Genomic DNA, 21,119 nt, shown 5'->3' on the forward strand with positions numbered 1-21,119 from the left:
CTACTATTTGCAGACGACATGGTATTGATAGCAGAAAACAGAGAAGACTTACAGAACAATCTTGAAATCCTAGAAGAAGAACTATCAAACATAAATATGAAAATTAATACAGAGAAAACAAAAACAATGATAATTTCAAATACGAGGAAGACACACGCAATAGAATTAGACGGGAAACAACTAGAGCAAGTGGAATATTTTAAATACCTAGGAGTAATAATCGAATCAAATGGTAAACAAGACATGGAAATAAACGAGAGAATGGGACGAACAGGAAGCTTATTTAACACTATGAAAACAACATTTTTTGGGAAAAAAGGGATACCGGAAAAAGTAAAAACGGCAGTCGTTAAATCAGTAGTTAGACCAACAATCATGTATAGCAGCGAGACATGGACATTGACGGGAAGACAAAAATCCAGAGTCAATGCTATGGAAATGAGGTTCCTGAGGAAAATAGCAAACAGAAAAAGGACAGACAAAATACGAAACGAAACAATTAGACAAAACCTAAAACTAGAACCAATCAATGAAAAAATAGTAGAAGGACAACTTAGATGGTTCGGGCACGTGTGTAGAATGTCGAACGAGAGGCTAACAAAACGAGTGTTCGAAACGAGAGTGCAGGGGAAAAACAAAAGAGGGAGACCAAGAGTTATGTGGGTAGATGAAATCAGGAAAGAAGTCGAGAAGAAGGGATTGACATTGGAAAGTGCAAGAAACCTAGCGCAAGATCGGAAAGCATGGAGACTACAATGCCAAACTCAACTCCACCAGCCTTACACCTAAAGGTAGAAAGGCTTAGGACTAAGTAAGTAAGTAAGTAGAGCAATATAGGTAAAGGGTGTTTCATATGTAGACCGCATAAATATTTATATTTAACAAGAATATCCTCAGTATCATAATAAAAACTTTGTTTACAGTTAGCAAACATCATTTCTATATTACTGTATATTTGTATAATAATATCACTACTTAGCGAATATAAATGGGTATAAAAAATGAATGATACACTTCCTATTTCGACTTTGAGATTGGTTATATCGAAGATGATTTAAGATATCGAAATGCCGTTTTCAGAGTTGGATTTAGGAGACAAAACTACATACGGGTTCATTGGTAGATCGGCTTCAAGTACTGCACGAGCGGCGACGCACAAACGAACCGACTTTGCGAATTTATAAATTTGAAAGTTGAAAATAATCGAATATAAAATTTTAACTTATAATTACCTACCTACATTATAAAATAGTTACAGCTCCATCACCTTCCTTAGTTTTAATGAAACACCCTACATAATGTTACTGTATTTCCAAAATCTGTCTAGAATTAAGAGTAAATTTTGTACAAGGTAAATCAAACCGACTCCATGGAGGTCACCGTTGACCTTTTTCCATTACATTGCATCATTCGACTAAGACATTGTCTACTAGAACCGTGTAAATAAATACTAAAGAATTCTGCAAGGACAAAAGAGGAATGTATGAATGACGATATAGGTACTCAATACGATGGAACAATGGAGACAATGTAAGTTAAAAGGTAACAATAAATACAGATTGTTTTATGAAATGGAAGCTTGGACCTTGAATTCATTCGTGTTGTGAGTATATAGAATTCTGCAAATATTGTGGACAGAATACATCACAAACGTGTGACTATACAGAGGTACAACATGCTTCAAATGATTATGAAGGGAAAGATCCCAAGAAAAAATAAGTATAGGGAGATGTATCTCCCTATACTTATTTTTTCTTTGGATCTTTCCCTTCATAATCATTTTTACCATTCAGGGCCCCCGCAAGGCTGATTGGCGCCCGCGTGCGGGACATATTTTAGCGCCCTTTAAATCTACTATATAAAACTAATAAATATTTTTGAAAAATTTAAACGCTGAATGAAAGACTACATTTTTACTGAGGCCGAAATTTCCTAAAAACTTCTATAATGTTTATTTTAATAAGTTACAGGGGTGAAAATAAAAGAAAAAATTTAGTGTGACTTTTAATAATTGCAAATATTTAATTCAAAAGAAACTTTTTATTTATTTTAAGGGACTGTCGGCCCTCGGCAATAACGTTATCTTTGATTCTGCGTTTAATTTTTTTTTAAATACTTATTAGTTTTCTCAGGATTCGAAAAAAATGAATACATTTAAAACACATTGAAAATTTTGACAGGCGACATCTGTTTCCCCTTAAATTTTTTTTGCAACTTAATGAAGCACCTGCATATTAAATTAAAAATATACATTTAAGTAAATAAATAATAATATTTTGTCATTTCAAAGTTTTCAAACAAATTTTATACAGGGTGTCTACATAACTAGGAACCATATGGGAAACTGTTTTATTATTACTTTTACGAGAAAAAGTTATTTTTCATAAAAAGTTCTGCATTGTCTAGAACTCAGAATGCAACCACCAAATATCAAATTTTATGAATCTTGTACGAGGTATGTCAAAAAATATGAATTTCGGTCAAGATCAAAGTACGTTTAGTTTTCACAATATTGAAAAGTTATTATGAAAAGTTGTTTAGCATTAAAAACTATGTTTCTATATGCAATTACATAATTCTAATTGAAATGAGGCCCTTAGAACACAAGGGGTATTAGTGACAATTTTAGAAAATCAGATTGTAAATACAAAAATGTACTCCCAAACACTTAAACCATGGTGGCTTCAAACTTTCTACATAAACTAACAATAAAAAATGACATGTCATTGAAAACATGCTAAGTAATTCCTATAGTCGGTTCGCTAAACTCAGACACAACTGACTAGTGATTAGTGATTTTAGTAAGTAATTGTGCTTATTTAGTAAAATTGACAAAAAAATAATTACTAAATAGTTAATAATTAATAAATAGTTAGTACTTTTACCATGACAATAAACAAAAAAAATTACTGACTATACCTAGATTTTTTAAAGTTGTCTAGAACTTTGAACATTGTTTTCTCAAAACTTGTCACTTATACCCCTTGTGTTCTAAAGGCCTAAAATATTGTGATCTAGAAAGGTACTTTACTTTTGATCGAAACTCATATTTTTTTAAATATATCTCATATAAAATTGAAAAAATTTGATGGGATTTGATGGTTGTATCTTAGATTTTAGACCAGGCAAGGTATTTTAGAAAGAACTTTTTATCGTACATTATTTGTACCTTTCAACAACGTCCTTTTCATTTATTAGAAATAATGTAATAAGTCTTTTATTATTAATAATTAGCCCTTTTCAGTTATTACAAATAATGTGACAACTCTATTATTATTATTAATTAATTAATCAATAACAATAAAAGAGTTATTGCATTATCCGTACTAAATGAAAAGGGCGTTGGGTATCTGTAATTTGAGAAAAAAAAATCAATTAAAAGGATGTAATTGCATATTAAAACATAGTTTTTAGTTAATTCCAAACAACTTTTCATAATAATGATTTTCGATATTGTGAAATATAAGGTACTCTTGATCGAAATTCATATTTTTGATACTCATAAGATTGACACAATTTTATATTTGAGTCCATCTTAGTTTTTAGACTAGGTATATACATAGCATTTTATAAAGAATAAATTTTTTCCGTAAAATTAATAATAAAAAAGTTTCCCACATGGTTCCAAGTTACGCTTTTACGTTTTTTTTAAATACATTGTAAATTGTGGATTTTATTAGAGGAAACCCGATTATAACTATTTAAAATGAATTATTATTATTCTATGCAATGATTATGATTATGATACTTACCATTTTCAAAATTAATTTAATTTCCACATCACTTAAAATAACAACAAATAAAAAAGATGGTCCAATATTTTTTACACGAAAACAAAAGTTTAAAATCAGGGCAGAACAAACCCAACGGATATTGCAATAATACCTAGTCGTAGGTAATAATTTTATTAACGCCAATATAAAATAAAATTTTAAACCTTTCACTTCAGGAACCCACCCGTTCACCAGTAACAGTAAATAATGTTTGTGCCTAATAAACGCATATACGAGAAGGAAAAAGATACTCAAGTCAAATACATAATCATAATTCATAGAGAATTTTTGTTTACTTAAGGGTAATTATCATAAATTCCAGTAAAAGATTCACTTTATAGGAGTAAAACTGCTTGATCCAGCAAGTTGTGTTTTTGTTGCAGTAAAACTGGTAAGTTGCGTTTATGGGTGTTAATTTATGTTTCTATTCGTCAAGGAGTGTGATTTGATGTTTATTTGACTATTTTGAGTGTCGCTTTAGTTTACAACATAAAATCGATTGGATGGTATGCCAAATGTAATTCAATCTACTTCAAAGAAAAAAATTATGAAGGAACAACAAAATGTAATATTTATAGTTTTGATGGAGTAAGTTCAACATTTCAGGGCGGGAATAGTTATTTTTTTCAGTAATAAGACAATATTTGATTTTTGAGATTTCTCTAGCTGTTCATGAAATAATTAAAATTGTATATAAAGAATGATTTATCTCATTTAAAATAAATAGGTATTTCTTATTTATCAAACCTTCGGTTTGACGCCCCTTTGGGGTTACGCCCGCGTGCGTCGCACGCGTTGCACGCCCGGTTACTGGGGCCCTGATACCATTCGCTGTTGTCTCTAAGTAGACATGTCATAATGTCTAAAAGAGTAGTAGGCTGAACTTAGACTAGACTGTAACAATTATACACTGTTTTAACGATTTATATGTGATAACAATGGGGCAACACTCAGAGTTGTGTTGACCACTGAGTTTCCATTCATTTTTATTGGTACTACATATTTAGGTTATAAAAAAGGATGAAGTGAAAAATACTTTACCTGAAATCCCAAATTTCTTCCATAGAAACAATGTTGATTAATCTCTCCATATTTTGAAAATAAGTCACCTAATGGACAGTCCTCGTTAACAAAAAGACTGCCTCTTTCACTCCATGACATTATTGTCCCTAAGTGTGTTAGACAACTATCTAAACTGGTTAAAAGGTGTGAACAAGATTCAACGTCCCTAAAAAATATAGATTTTAAGCATTTACTTTATAAAAATTTATTTTGGGATTGAGTGTCTCTTTAAATTGATACTAAAGTGAGTGATTTCTTTTGTTTTTGTTCTCTGTTTTATAATTAACCTAGAGGTCCTTTGTCCTTAGTCAGATTACTAATTTATTTTTATTTTTTATTTATTTATCATACGGGAAAACCCCATTAAAAGTGTAATTATAAAGTAAATAATAATAATAACTAGCATCAACACAAAAAAGTAGTACACATAAGTAGATACAATGCGATAATACAAACAATCACAATATACCTAAAATATAAGATGTAACAAATATACCTAACATATAACACTAAATTTAACAAGACGTATTAACAATAATGAAACAGACATTTTTACAACAATGAACATCATAAAGCCAGAGATCTCTTCAGTTGATCCAATGAAATATTGAAAACATCAACATTACTAATATTCAATAATCCCATATACCTATCGACTGGGCTATGACAACCATAGGATGTTCTGTGGTAAGAGACATTGAATGTTTTATGATAGCGAAGGGCTCGATAGTGAACATTAAAATCAATTTGGAGCAAGAGACTTGGACAATCAATTTGTGCGTTAATGAACTTATGCAGAAAGACTGCACCAGCGATGTCACGACGCAATCTGAGAGAAAGTAGAGAGAGATGGGACTCTACAGTTGAGTAATCATGGTTAACTATAGTTAGATAAGATTTGAATGCGCAGTAACGTAAAAATTTATGTTGGATCCTTTCGACAGTATCAATATGGTTTTGATAGTAATGAGATCAAACTACCGAATCTCGTTGCTACCACAGAAAAACACTTACAATTTCTCATAACAAAATCTAGAAGCTTAGATGCTTTACAGAAATAGTATTAATGTGTTCTACAAAAGAAAGTTTTTCATCCATAATGACACCTAAGTCTTTAATGGAAGAAACGCGATTGAGTGGTTGGTTACATATAGTATAACTCGTTTCAACCCTCCCAACCTTATGTGTAAAACTTATGAAAGAGCACTTATTGGTATTTAAATTAAGTCTATTTTGAACACACCAGGCATGTAGACAGTCTAAATCCTCCTGTAGCAAATCTTGGTCTCTAATCGTTTCTATAACTCTCCAGAATTTTAAATCATCAGAAAACATTAGACACTTACTATTACGAAAGCAATCAATTATATCATTGACAAAGATGTTAAAAAGGAGAGGTGAAATATGACCACCCTATGTTGTGACTCAGATAGTAAATTTCGATGAGACCAAGAAAGCTGCTTAGCTACAAGGCAGTCAAACAGCTTAGGAATAGCAGATTGGATGCAGATACCACGGTAATTTTCAACATTATCCTTCAGAACATTCTTAAATACAGGTTCAATATAACTTTCCCTCCAGGCCATCGGAAACGTCGAAGTTTCCAAGGATTTATTAACTAATAAAAATAATGGCACAACAATCGTACAAACACACTTTTTCAGCAGGAAATTTGGGACGCCATCTGGACCAGTAGTGAGCTTATTGGGAATCGAGCTAATACAATTAAAAATATCAGAAACAGAAATAGGATGTATATGAATGCTTGCATTTGAGTTTTTAATTTCGGAAATTGTAGGCAATTGAGAGTGATTGTTATTAGGTATGTACACGGTCTGAAAGAAATTCATAAACAACTTGGTTATATCTAGACTATTACAAGCTGTATGTTCCTGGTAAAATAAGGAATTAGGTAAATGATGACCTGACCTTTTGTCATTAACATACTTCCAAAAGGATTTAGGATTATTAATTAGGTCTGACTCAATCCCTCTAATATAGTTGTTAAAACACATTTCAGATAAACGTTTACATTCAGCTCGAAGACTAATACACAAAGAGATTAACATTTTCAAAACCACAGGGCACAAAAAGTAGAGGACAACCATGAAGAAGATGGAGGGAAGCTGCCAGGAATCGACAGGAGTGGTGACTTTTTTGCGAGCAGGCCAAGATCCACAACAGATTGTCGAGCCACTTATGATGTTGATGTCCTTTGCCCTTTGTTGTTTTTATAATGTTAATTGGTTTGTGTTACAAATTTGCCCATTATTTTAAATTCTTATTATTAGGCCACTTATCAAGAACTTTAGGACATTGGTTTTAACATCGGTGTGATAAGTAAGTGATTCCTCTCCAAAAAGAAGCATACAAATTAATCTAACAAGTGACAAAATGGGGTTAGCATAAAAACTATGGAAATAGATTAGTTTAATATTACCCATTCATTTTACCACAACTACCAGTCAAAAGCAAAAACAGCACCGGGTAAAGATGAAAAACACCAAAAAATAGTATAACAGAGAATAGTATAACATATAACAGAGAACTATATAAATAAGAAATGCAATGCCGCTATGTGAAATAAATAAGCTCCAGGTGAAGACGGAATATTATTAGAAATAATAAAGTATGGAGGACAACACAAAAATGCTAAAAAATATTTTTAATACATAACTGTATAGAAATAGGCACCCACACCTTTAAAAATAAATTAGAATGTATGTAAGGCTTTATCTATGGTAAAAGCTGTAAAATCTATAAAATAGCAGTCTATTTTGTTATGATTATGAGCAAGTTAAGTATTAATCTTTCAAATACTTGGTTTTGATCAAACATGGATTAAGTTTGTTTCTATACTATTTTTAACTGCTATTTTATTGTTTTGACTAGTTTTGTTGATTTGATAAGTTTGTAGGCCACGCTAGTAATTCTACTGAATATATTAACTGTTAGTGTTAAATGAGCCTTGTATAGATTAAGAGATGAGTCATAAAGAACATTAGAACTTAGTACTTTGAACACTACATTGAGTTGTTATTAAAGTTTTTTAAGCAAATTTTTTAAATAACATTATTATAGATATTATACACATAAAAATAAAATATAGATAATTATAGATTAAAATTGATTGAATTTAAACACGTTTCAGCTACTTTGATCAGCCAATCCTAATACCTTTTTTCAAAAAGAGAGACAAATCGGACCCAGAGAATTACAGAAAAATTAATTTATTAAACACAACATTAAAATTAACAGCCAAAGTGATAATAGATAAACTGTATGAAATTCTAACATGCACTGGATATACTTACTGGGACTGGATATAATTACGGGTATCCTGCTCGCAATCTTTAGAGCTACTCATCCTCTGGGATACATTCCCCAAAATTGGAGAAGGATGAGGATAGAGTTTATTCCCAAACCAGCAAAAACAGATTACACCTTAGGAAAATCATTCAGTCCTATAAGTCTGACTTCATTCATGTTGACAACCATGGAAAAAATCTTGAATGAACACATCAAGAAAAACAATCCCAATGAAAACCCACTGCATCACTGGCAATGGGTGTATCAAGAGGGAAAATCAGGTGAAGCCTCCTTGCACAATGTGGTGTAGGAACTCAAAAGAATTTTGCACCAGAAAGAAGTCACCCTTGTTGCATTTTTAGATATAGAAGATGCCTTATTTAATAATACCTCCATCCAGTCTAAACAAAGTGCACTGTTGAGGAAGAAAAAAAAGTGCCATAAACCTGAGGGCTACACTAAGGGGTGTCCTTAAAGGGATATAGTGTGACCATCATTATGGTACATAGTTGTCAATGACCAGATTCATGGGCTAAGCGCCCAAGGAATCTGGGTCCAGGGTTTTGCAAACATTGTAATAGTAACTAGGGGAAAATTGCCCAGTACTGTTGTGGATCAGATGAGATTCATTACATAGAGAATTGGTGTATGAAAAAGAACCTCTCAGTGAATCCTTCCAAACTTAAATGTAGCCTCCACTAATAAGAGAAAGCTTACTGGACTAAATGAGCTGAAATTATTTGGGGAGGAACTAGAAAGACCCAATGATGTCAAGTATCTATCAGTAACCCTATACTCTGTCCCACCTTGACTTTACAGTACACGAACATACGACAATACAATCCTTATGGGAGTTTTTAGCGCGGCGATGCCGATTTTCTTCAAAAGAATTTTCAATCGAACATTCCCAGGGTTCTAAAAATGTAGGGCCCTAAAAATGTTAAATTAAAACTAACCCGTTACAGTCAATGGTATTGTAGTAAAACAGTATTTTTCATTATTTTTGTGAGTCATTTTCGAAAAGTAATCAGATATTTTATAATCGATATGCGTAAGTAATAACTTTTTTTGGTAAAAAACGTTAAAATATCCAACATTAAAAGTGAATCTTGTTCTATGGTTGTTAATTTATGTAATGACAGTATAGACAGTTCTGAACTAATGTCAAGAAAAATATAAAATAGATTGTCAGTCAAGTTTAAGTAAATTTTTATATTGCCCTATTGGGACCGTGCAAGTTCGGCAAAGCGACCTCTATTTCTACGCTCTGTACTTTTATTCGCACTTTTAATTATATTGGCCAATTATATTAGTCCTGGTTGCTGGATAATTGTCAAGGCCATAGTCCAAAAAAATAATAAGAAGAAAAAATAAGATGCAGGTTATGCTATGCAAACGTAAACAATTGTATGTAGTAAATAAGAGTTGACAGTTTTTAATTTTTGCTAAAAAAACCTCATCAAACCTAATTTAGTGTGAAAACAGTTGTTAATTCTTGTTAATTTTTTATTTATCGTTGATAAGAAGTCGAGGTCCGCTGGGATGAACAGCCTCGGCTTCTTTTCGCAGTGAATATCTGTTGTGAATTTTGTTGTGTTTGACATTTGATTTTTTGGAAGAAAACTTAAAATAGACAAATCTGTGATTATCGTTCGAGGTGAACGGACGACTCATCCAAAGGGTAAGGGCCAAAACTATCTATATTTCCCTGTTAATTTCTAATTTGCATCGACTGGCATAGATTTTAAATTCGTCAATCTGCCGCATAAGATGGAGGAAGAAGTTCCTCCCGATCCTCCTCCACCACCTGACCCTCCTAATAAAATCAACCAACATGAATGTCAATCTCAACCTCCAATTATTCAGAAAAGTCCTAAAGGAAAAAAACAAATACTATTTTCGGAGACCGACATAGGTCCTTATGAAGTATTTGTCCAGGGTCAGGATAAAAATATTGGAGATTACCACGTGTTAAGTATAGCTAAATCTATTTCTGTTTTAAAAATTAAAGACATCACGAAAATCAGTAGAAAAGGTAAAAACAGGATAGGGGTATTATTTGCCACTAGAAAAGCAGCCAACGATTTCGTTGTGAGGAAAGATTGGGAAGCCCTAGGGTATGACGTGTTCATTCCATTTCATCAGATTTCTTGTAGGGGTATAGTAAGGGGAGTTAATAAAAGATTCACAGAGGAAGAAATAAAGGAGGCATCAGAAACCAACTTGGCTTTATGTAAGATATTAAGTGTAAAGCGAATGAACCGGAGAGTACAAGTGGATTCAAAGGTTGAATTTGTCTCCACGGGAACTATTAGCATAACTTTTTCAGGAAAAACTATTCCTAAAGAAATTTCCATATATCAACTACCAATGAGGGTCACACCATTCATCAGCCCTGTTCTTCAATGTGGAAATTGCTTACTTTATGGCCATTCTACGAACCAATGTAGAGGAAAAAAGAAATGTGCTAGATGCGGAACTTCTCATGAGGATTCTTCATCTAATACGTGTACAAAATATTGCATTTTCTGCAAATCTTCTGACCATGAATCAAATAGTCGTAATTGTAGAGAGAGAGTCAGACAAAAAGATATTAAGGATCTAATGTCCTTTTCTAATCTATCTTTCTATGAGGCAAGTCAGCAGGTTCCTAGGATCCATAATATTTCATCTTTAAACATAAACGATTTCCCCCCCTTACATAGCGATCAGAATAATTCTAATGGCATCTTACCACAGGAGAGGGGGTCTGCAGCCTCAGCTCAATATTCAAAACCTTTTAGTCAAGTCACTCAATCTCCACCAAAAAGAAGAAGACCTTCAATACAAGAAAATACAGGTTATGATAAAATCTCCCACCAAAGACTACTTATTAATCCATCAGGTAGAAGAATAAATGAGCCTTCGACTTCAAAATTCAATCCTGCTCACTCTGATTCTCAAATCACTAACTCACAATCTTTATCCCAACTTCATTTGGATTTTAATCAGGCCATGTCTATGCTGAACCAATCTCACAGGGAGCTCGTCATGACCTTCATTGGGGACTTAATAAACTCAAAATCATACTCCATTCCTTACAATATGGCAGATCTAAAGACTAGCATAAACAAAAGTGTATCACCTTTCAATACAAATGTAAACCAGGGTCGGAGGGGAATAGAGAATCTCGAGCCTGAGGATTCGAGATCTTTTGACTCCTTGGTCTAGCAAACATACTCTTTATAATGAATCCTAACACTCCGATAACCATTATTCAGTGGAATATACGTTCGTATAACACTAATTCTGACAATCTAAAAATCCTTATAAAAAACCTTAACCCAGATATAATCCTTATTAGCGAATCTTGGCTCTCAAACCAACATGTTATAAGATGTAGAGGGTATCAAATAATCAGAAAAGATCGAGAGGATGGCTATGGCGGATTAATTACTCTTATCAAAAATAATATTGATTATAGGGAAATTCAAATTGCCAATCCAGGCTTCAATCATGATGTCCAATTCCAACTCACATTTCTCCCTAACTTTAATTTGAATATTCTTAATATATACTGTCCACAAGACAACTCTATCTCCAAATCCAACTGGTTTTCCCTTGTTAAATTACTTAATAAGCCATTTTTAATCATGGGTGATATAAATTGTAATCATAAGGCATGGGGTAGTTCTAGAGACAGTCACAATGGTAGGATTATTTTTGATTCTTTGGAGGAACTTGAGCTAGTATTTCTCAATGATGGGTCCCCAACTAGACTGGTGGCCCCAGGAGGCAGTAAGTCGGTAGTAGATCTAACAATGGCATCAGTCGATGTGGCAGCCAGTGTGGGCAAGTGGTCCACTATTTCAGATACTGGAACTAGTGACCACTTCCCCATAATATGTCAGATAGGTGTATGTCCTCAATCTCCCCCGCATTCATGTAAAAGAAGAAATCTAAAGAAAGCTGATTGGTCTACTTATCATAACAATTTAAACAGCATTTTCTTAGCTTCTCCCAGGGAAGATTACGAATTTTTTACTAACTCCATATCATCGGTAGCTGATGAAACAATACCTTGGCTTCACCCTCCTAATAATTCCAAATACCACATTCCATGGTGGGATGACTCATGTGCTGAAGTCGTCTGTGCGAGAGTGTCTGCCTTAAAAAAATTTAAAAATATCCCCTCAATGGAAAACTATATCGAGGCTAAAAAGAATATAGCCAAATCAAGAAAATTCCTAAAATCAAAACGTAAAAATAGTTTCAGACTATTTTGCAGTAAATTAAATAGAAACACTCCTCTAAAAGTTGTGTGGGAGAAAATTAATAAGGTATCGGCTTCGAAACCTTCAATATATACACAATTGCCCTCTACTCCTATATCCCACGAAATTCTATGTTGCTTAACCCCCCTTTCCGCTGTCAATAAAGTATTGGTTAGATCTCCTCAAGCCCTAGAACCGCCATTTGCTCTCGACGAGTATCAGAACTCCCTCAGAACTCCCTTAAATCTGACTCGGCTCCTGGTTTGGATCAGATTTCCTACTCAATGTTAAAAAATCTTCCCGTTGTTGGATCTTTGTTATTAATTCAACTTTTCAATGAAAGTCTTAGAACGGGTATAGTTCCTGTTCAGTGGAAACAATCAGTAATTTTACCTATAATCAAAAAAGATAAAGATTGTAATAATCCGTTAAACTTTAGACCAATAGCTCTTTCTTCATGTGTAGGCAAAATGCTCGAAACTCTTATAAAGAATAGAATAGAGTGGATTGTGGAACATAATAAGATTTTTAATCCACTACAACTAGGATTTAGAAGGGGTAGAGGTTGTACGGAATGCCTTACATACCTCACCTCAACAATTCAAATAGGCTTCGCTCAAAATCAATACACTGTTGGCATATTTCTAGATATCTCTTCTGCTTATGATAATGTCAATATATCACTCTTGTATTCCAAATTATTAAAGTATAACATTCCAACCCAACTGGCTAATTTGATTTTCTGCCTTCTAAATGATAGAGAGCTATTTGTCAAAGACAAACTGGGACAAACCCATGGCCCAAGAAAATCAAGTCTGGGACTACCCCAAGGTTCACCATTAAGCCCTATCCTCTTCAACCTATATTGTCTTTCCCTGTATAATTTAATCCCCTCTTCATGCAAACTAATTCAGTATGCAGACGATTTGGTTCTTCTGATTAGAGGGAGTGATATTAATGAATTGGTAATTAATGTAAATAAATTATTGATTCAGATGGAATCATGGTTGCTAGACCACAATTTAAATCTGTCTAAGAACAAATCTTCTGCAATATTATTTACAAAAGGAAACACGAAAATCTCTCCCCCTAACGTAATATTTTGTAACCAGAATATTGGTTGGGTGGATTCAGTCAAATACCTGGGGGTAAATATTCAAAAAAACTTAAAGTGGAATTCATATGTAAACTCAATAGAACTAAAAGTAAATCGTGGCCTGAATGTGATGAGAGCTCTTTGTGGGACTTATTGGGGAAGTGATCCAAAAACCTTACAAATTGTACACAATGGTCTGATTCAGAGCCATCTGGACTTTGGCTGCCAGGTAATTTTCGATTGTCCAACTTCCTTAATTAAAAGATTGGAGAAACTAAAATACAAAAGTATCCGAATTATAACTGGATGCATGAAATCTACCCCAATTCATGCTCTCTTAAGTGAAAGTGGTCAGATCTCGCTTAAATCTAGATGGGAATGGCTTAGCTCTAAATTTATATTAAAAAATTTAATGTTAATTGGCAACCCAATTATTTCCGCTCTCGACCTGTTAGACTTGGCAATTCAAAGGAACCAAAATCATTGGAAAAACAGAAGTATTCCATTTCTAGTGCTTTTAAAAAACAAATTTAAAAGTACTTATCCCAACTTATATTTAAGTGACTTATACCCATGCCATAACTTTGAACTAGACCATCAATTATCAACAATTCCAATCATAAATATCCAATCTAATCGTTCAAATGAACTTGCCTCAGTTCAACTCCAAAAAATAATTCTAAATAAACCTAGTCACACCAAATTCTTCACGGACGGCTCGGTTGATGATGAAGGATCAGCAGGCTTTGGTGTCTTTAGCCGAGAGATCAACTATTCTTATACCAGTAAACTACCTAAGTATACCCAAATATGTACGGCTGAGATTGTCGCAATTAATCATGCCCTCCAAATTATTTTGAAAAATGGGATTAAACAAGCAATCATCTGCTCGGACTCTAAAAGTGCCTTACAGAAAATAGGCAGATCAACCTATTCTATGGAAACAGAACATTCATCGTTCATGACCAAGAGAGGCATCATTGAAGCGAAAGAAAATAACGTTAATATTAGTCTGGCATGGATTCCAGGACACTCGAATATTAAAGGGAACATGGTGGCTGATAAACTAGCTAATATAGGTAGAACCTTAAATGTAGCTGCTGGTATCACTCTTCACTATTCCAACTTTCTACCAGACATCAAGCATTCCATCTGGAATCAGTGGAAGCAAGAATGGCAGGGGAAAAATCGAAATAATTCATTTTACTCTAAAATTGTAGGTCAGATAGATAAACTCCCTTGGTACCACAATTTTGCATACCAAGACAGAAGACATATAACCACCATTATTAGAATGAGGACAGGTCATTGTGCTACTCCAGTTCACCTATTCAGGATAGGAGTAAAAGATGACCCATATTGTGACTGTGGCCGAGTTGGGTCCTTAAATCATCTGATTTTTGAGTGCCCTATAAATATGTCACCCAATTTTGACCTATATAAAGAATTAGCCAAGACAAATATCCCTACTCCCATTGAAATTTGCCTACTTATGTCCAACCTTAATCCACGTAGGATTAACCTGATCCTTAAATTCCTTAACTTAGCCAAACTTAATTTATAAATTAATCAATTCCCAAATTTGAATTAAAAAAATTAAAAAGATAAAGATATAAAAAAATATTGGACCTCCAAATGATAAAAGCCTTAACCCTTATGGTATAATATTGCCTTTCCTGTAGGGACTATCTGGCCCTATACGAAGATGTTCCTGCTAATATATATTAAAAAAAAAAAAAAAAAAAAAAAATTGAGGCTTTAACATATATATTTGGAAATATTCGACTGCCCAGAGCAAGACAAGAGTATTTCCCTGGTGTAAGCTGGGCGAATTATCCCGAGGGATATAACCCAATAAAGGAAGAAGAAGAAGAAGAAGATGTAGTAAATAAAATTAGTTATTAAAATGCAGTACTGCAAGCAAAATACAATTAATTAAATTTACCTTTATATAATAATTGCACATCATATCAATATTGTGGAGCAATATATAATTTTTCTGCTTCAATGACAGAAGGTATGAAATATACGTCAATTTGACAATTTCAATTGACAATATGAATTATTTAAGATAGTTGAAATATTCTCCGCGACTCGCGCACGGTCGTTTCTCGTTTCCCTTCCAAGTACTTGCACACCACGAATAGTTGAAAATAAATAAATAAATTATTGATGGCCAGTTCACCTAAATTAAATTATAACAAAAAATATCGAATAAGCTTACAATTATTACTGATACATAACATGGGATTGAGTAACTTATTGCTTATTTGTAAAATTTGGATGGTAATTGCAGTTTATTGTTATTCTTAACAACTGATTTGCTAGCTAAATGGGCGCAGTTCCCAAAGGCCATAAAAGAAGAAAAAAAGACGACTGACTTTCAACCTGAAATTAACCTTAATTAATTAATAAAGTTTTAACATATTTATGCGCTTAAATATATTATTTTATTACATAAATGTTTTATACAAAATTATTTTTATTTTATTCACATAAAATCATTTTTCGAAAACAAAAATGTTTTAGAACCCCTGACAGCCACAAAATGTCAATAATATTAATTCCTACGTTATTTATAGTTATCCTATAGAAAAAAGTATATTTCCTTCAAACCTGTTTCTGATTAAATTTGGCATCACTGTTGGTCATAAGAACCTGTACTGTAAAGTCAAGGTGGGACGGACAATAGATTCCAAACTCAATTAGAACACTTATATTAACAATATAACCAACATGACTAAGAGACTCTTCTGAAACTGCAGACAAGTTTTTAGGCAAAACCTAGGGGATAACACCAGAGGTACTTCATCTGTTGGTTATACACATCAGTGATATTATGACCAACAGTTATTTTATGGTTCAATACTTTGGTGGAAAAAGATGGTTTTGCAATCTCAGAGGACAAATTGTGTATTGAATAACCACACAAACACTAGTGGGACTATACTTGAGGAATACATCTTTATGATGAACTAGTATATGATGATACCAGAACTAATCTTTACAGAGAAGCTTAACATAATTATACCATCTAAAGAACAAAAAGTCCCAAATATGAATTGGGACTTAATATGGTTCACTGATGAATCTAAAACTGCCCATAGGATTAAGAGTCTTTGGGCAAACATATAATTATCATAATAAATCTTACTGCATAGGTCAATATACTGTTGAAGTTTTTGTTTTTTTGGTGGCCTGCATTGATGAAATCATAAATTGAGATCCCAAAGCCAAGAGAATCAAGTGAGGAATTGCAAAGTATCTTTAATATGGATGAGGCTCATGAAGGGATTTAGAACCTGTTGATAGCATCACTAAAGAGACTATGAAAAATGAGGTTCAGAACTGGCTGATAAGAAATCATCAAAAGAAATCGAGAGCCACTCAAGGGTAAATCCAGTCTAAAACGATAATCAAGAATATTGATAAAAAACTCTCGATTAATAATTTAATGAACCTCAATAAACAGTCACTGAAATGGAGACTGGACATGGCTGTTTAACAAATCACCTATACAAACTAGGTAAGGTAAATGAATCATGATGCAGAAAGTGTGAAACGGAAGAATGCAATCCTATGCCATATGTGTAAAGTGATGTGATGCTAAGTGATGTGATGCCATATGTGATGTTATGTGGTCAACTGAGGTTTGAACTAAAAGATATCCTAACAGAGACTAACGAGTCTTGCCTCGTGCAAGAGAAATCACCAGAATACAACAAACCAGCATAATATTTGTTACATGGACATTAAGAAGGCACCTGACAGTGTCAAACTAAACAATGTTATTCACTTACTGTATACAAGGTAGCTATCTCTAAAAATAGTCAAGACAATCGAAATATCTACCAGAACAACAGAGTACAAATAAAAGTATAAGAAAAAAGTAGTAAAAACATCATAAAATCCATAAATATACAACTTTTTCCTGCATTTTTGCAATGTGCTCTACTAAGTATAAATTAATCTCAAGACTATAATCTGTTAATTTTATGAAAATTTAAAATAAAAACTTACTTAGTTAAAGTACTTTTACGAAAAAACGTACTATCCCTTTTCTGTAACACTTTTTCAGAACACTCAACAGCCATTTGAATAGCTCCATCAATCACAATAAGAAAACTTCTGTATCCATTTCCCGGAACACTTTCATCAAAATCAAAAAAATGTACTTGACTTTCTATAGAAATAAGCTTTGGTTGAATCCTGTCTACAACATCCACCATGGCAAGAAAAGACAGATAGAGTCTTTGACCGTTTTCAGTGTTATCTCTTGCGAAAAAAGTTGCATTGCTTTTGCACATTTCTACTAAGTTATTAATTTTTAAAGCTCTTTCAGTAACTGGTATATTTTCTGTATCTGCAACATTCTTTGTAGGATTTTCTACTGTATTTATATCGTCTTGATTTTCTTTATTTGAATCAATCATTTTTGTTATGACGTTTATTTGAATCAAAGATAATAATTTAATTTACTTCTATCCACAGTGACTGATCATTTGTGTCTAAATAATGTTTGTTTAAAATCAAAACGTTTAATTTAATAATTTATGACAATTTATTTATTTACTTACGTCATTTTTGAGTGGGTCATTAATGTCAATTGTCGTTGTAAATGACATATGACCAGTGTTGCCGATGTCACGATATGAAATTATGTTAAGCGGTTGCTAAAATTATCAGACTTTGCCAAAGATTATGTTAAATTTTTTTATCGCCAACCCCTGTCACAAGGCACATACCTTGGACAAAATTTCAGTAGAATTGCTCCTAATTTTTCGGTAGAAATCGTCAAATTTCGGTTGATTTTATTTTTTACTTCTTTTGCTATCACATTGCAAAAAATGATACTTTATTATACTTCTATTAAAGGTACAAGTATTCAAAAATAAACTACCTTCGTCATCATATGATGATCAATAATAATCATCATTCATCATAAAAATCACTCAAAGTTCAAAATCGGTTTACGTTAAAAAATGTATTTTCTCGGCTTTTTATAGAGCAATTGTCTTCATTTTTTTTAATCCATAGGTTACTTAGTTTGATATTAATGATATTTTTTATATGAAAACCACAATCCTCAATAGTATCCACTATTCAGGTAGGTACATTACAAAATCAAATATAAAAGTGGTCATAAAATTGATATCTGTATCTGCTGAATGTCTCGCAAGTCGCAAGCTAGTAAATGCAAATGCAAACAAATTGAAGGATTCTTGAAAATTTACTAAACTCTATTGCCAAATCTATCCGTATAAAATTATGTTAAAATTATCAATTATGTTAAAAAAATATTTATTATCAGAATGCCATAAAAATTATGTTAAAATCTGATAATTATGTACAAATCGGCAACCCTGCATATGACTGACTGTAAAAAGGTTTTGGCATAGCCACCTTTACTTTACAAGCCATGAAGAGAAAAAGGCAACATCGCAATTGATGACGTGCGTAGTCCGACTTTCGGACTACCGTTTTTGAAAACACAATTTTAAAGTAGAAATTCTGGTAAAATTTATAGTATTTTTTGAGTCGAACAAGAAAATATTATTAATTAGAAGTTTGTACAAAATAAAATTAAAAGTACTTCCTTGTAAGTAACGTTTATTATACAAAAAAAAAACCAATAACAAGAATATACATGGGATTAATTTTTTTCGAATCCTAAGAAAACTAATGAGTATTTTTCAAAAATTTAAACGAAAAATGAAAGATTACGTTAGGACCGAGGGCCGAAAGTCCCTGAAAACTTCTATGTTTATTTTAATAAGTTACAGGGGCGAAAAATTAAGAAAATTTAGTGTGATTTTTAGTTTCAAATATGTCATTCAAAAACAACCTTTCATTCATTCTAAGGGACTTTCGACCCTCGGTAATAAAGTAATCTTTCATTCAGCGTTTAAATTTTTCAAAAATACTTATTAGTTTTCTCAGAATTCGAAAAAAATTATTGCATTTAAAATACACTGAAATTTTTGACAGGCGTCAAAATTTTGCATTTTGTTCCTTTCCCTTTAAAGTTTTTCGCACTTATTTAGAAACATCCTGAATTGGAAAAATGCGAGGAACTGCAGAAGGTTTTAACTTAGGATTCGTTAATTTCTCTACATGTTTGTTGCCTTCCTTATCTACCCATTCTCTAACTCTCTCGATGTCATCAGAATAAAAATGTTTGGCACATACTACCGCTGATGTTCCAATAACAAAATTTTTCCTGTGGATACACTGTAACCAAAGTTCTCGCAGCGTTGGATCCTTTGGAAATAAAAAAGTGCTTTCTGGTTGTTTATTCTTTTTAAGACTGCTATCGTAATTGCTTTTGCACTCTGGCACACAGCAACGGCTTGGCATCTACAAAAACAAAAATTATAAGTAGGTATGCCGTATGTAAAATACCAAACTTAAAGAAATTTATATAAACTTGCGTGCATAGAAATCAGCCCACTCAAAAATTTGGTCATTTTTGATGTCTCGTATTTCCCGAACCTGTTGGCCGATTTAAATTGATTTTTTAAATGTTATACCCTGATTCTTTAACAATACCCCTGTAATAATATTGTTGCTACTTAAATAAGTAAATTTTCATTGTATATATATACCGGGTGTACGAATTAAACTGTCTTATTTTTCTCAAAGTTCGCATCACCCTATGGAATATTCATTCTAAGGGACTTCCGGCCCTCGGTGATAAAGTAATCTTTCATTCTGCGTTTAAATTTTTCAAAAATACTTATTAGATTTTTCAAGATTCGAAAGAAATGATTACATTTAAAATACATTGAAAGTTTTGACAGGGGTCAAAATTTTGCATTTTGTTACTTTCCCTTTAAAGTTTGTCGCACTTATTTAGAAACACCCTGTATTGATAAAAGACATATTATCTAGTTGTTAAAGTAGCTAACTTTTTTTTATTATCCAACATAAGCGAATGAATAAAAAACAGAATGTTAAGAAAACCTGAGGCTATAGTTGAGTTTTAATTTCACTATTTTATAAATGCCCGTTATACAATAAAAAATTAACTGCTTAGCAACAATATTATTACAGCGGTATTGTTAAAGCGTCAGGCTATAACATATTAAAAAAATCACTTGAATCGGCCAACAGGTTTAGTAAATATAAGACATCAAAAATGACAAAAATTTTAAGTGGACGCATTTCTATATGCCCGTAAGTTTATATAAAAATATATTATACTATAAAATATATAATATAAAAATATATTATATTGAACTAAAATCATCTTAATACATACCTTTTAATATTCTTCATAATTTGGAGCACGAAATATTGTAAAATGTTTGAGTTTTTCTGTAAATACAGTGAATATTATTTAAAAACATTTAAAAATAAATGAGAACTGTCAGAATTAACCGGTCTACGCTTAGATGTTGCCAAGTTTCAACTTCATGGCTTGTAAAGTAAAGGTGGCTATGGTTTTGGTAATGGTTTTGGTGGTTTTGGGTTTTGGTGTTAACTGATGACGTACATATGCACACACGGCCAGAATATTGAAATTTGGCAACAATGAATAGAAGGCCTACTACGTATGTATGTTTATATTTTTCTACATAAATCATTAAGCATTATGTTGGTTTTTAATACTTTTCCAAGAAAATA

At 32.5% G+C, this 21,119-nt stretch overlaps 1 protein-coding gene across 1 annotated transcript in view; it reads right to left on the reverse strand.

Moving 5' to 3' along the window:
* Positions 1 to 18,066, reverse strand: part of LOC114328556 (hormone-sensitive lipase) — a 68,362-nt gene extending 50,296 nt beyond the window's left edge. Inside the window, exons 1-2 of the mRNA XM_028277442.2 lie at positions 17,514 to 18,066; positions 4,815 to 5,001 (exon numbers count right to left, since the gene is read on the reverse strand). Of these exons, the coding sequence (XP_028133243.2) occupies positions 4,815 to 5,001; positions 17,514 to 17,926 (600 nt within the window). The 5' untranslated portion in view covers positions 17,927 to 18,066. The remainder of the gene's footprint in view (positions 1 to 4,814; positions 5,002 to 17,513) is intronic.
* Positions 18,067 to 21,119: the final 3,053 nt, after the last annotated feature.

Source organism: Diabrotica virgifera, chromosome 3 (genome assembly GCF_917563875.1).
Source record: "Diabrotica virgifera virgifera chromosome 3, PGI_DIABVI_V3a".
Classification (NCBI taxonomy): Eukaryota; Metazoa; Arthropoda; class Insecta; order Coleoptera; family Chrysomelidae; genus Diabrotica; species Diabrotica virgifera.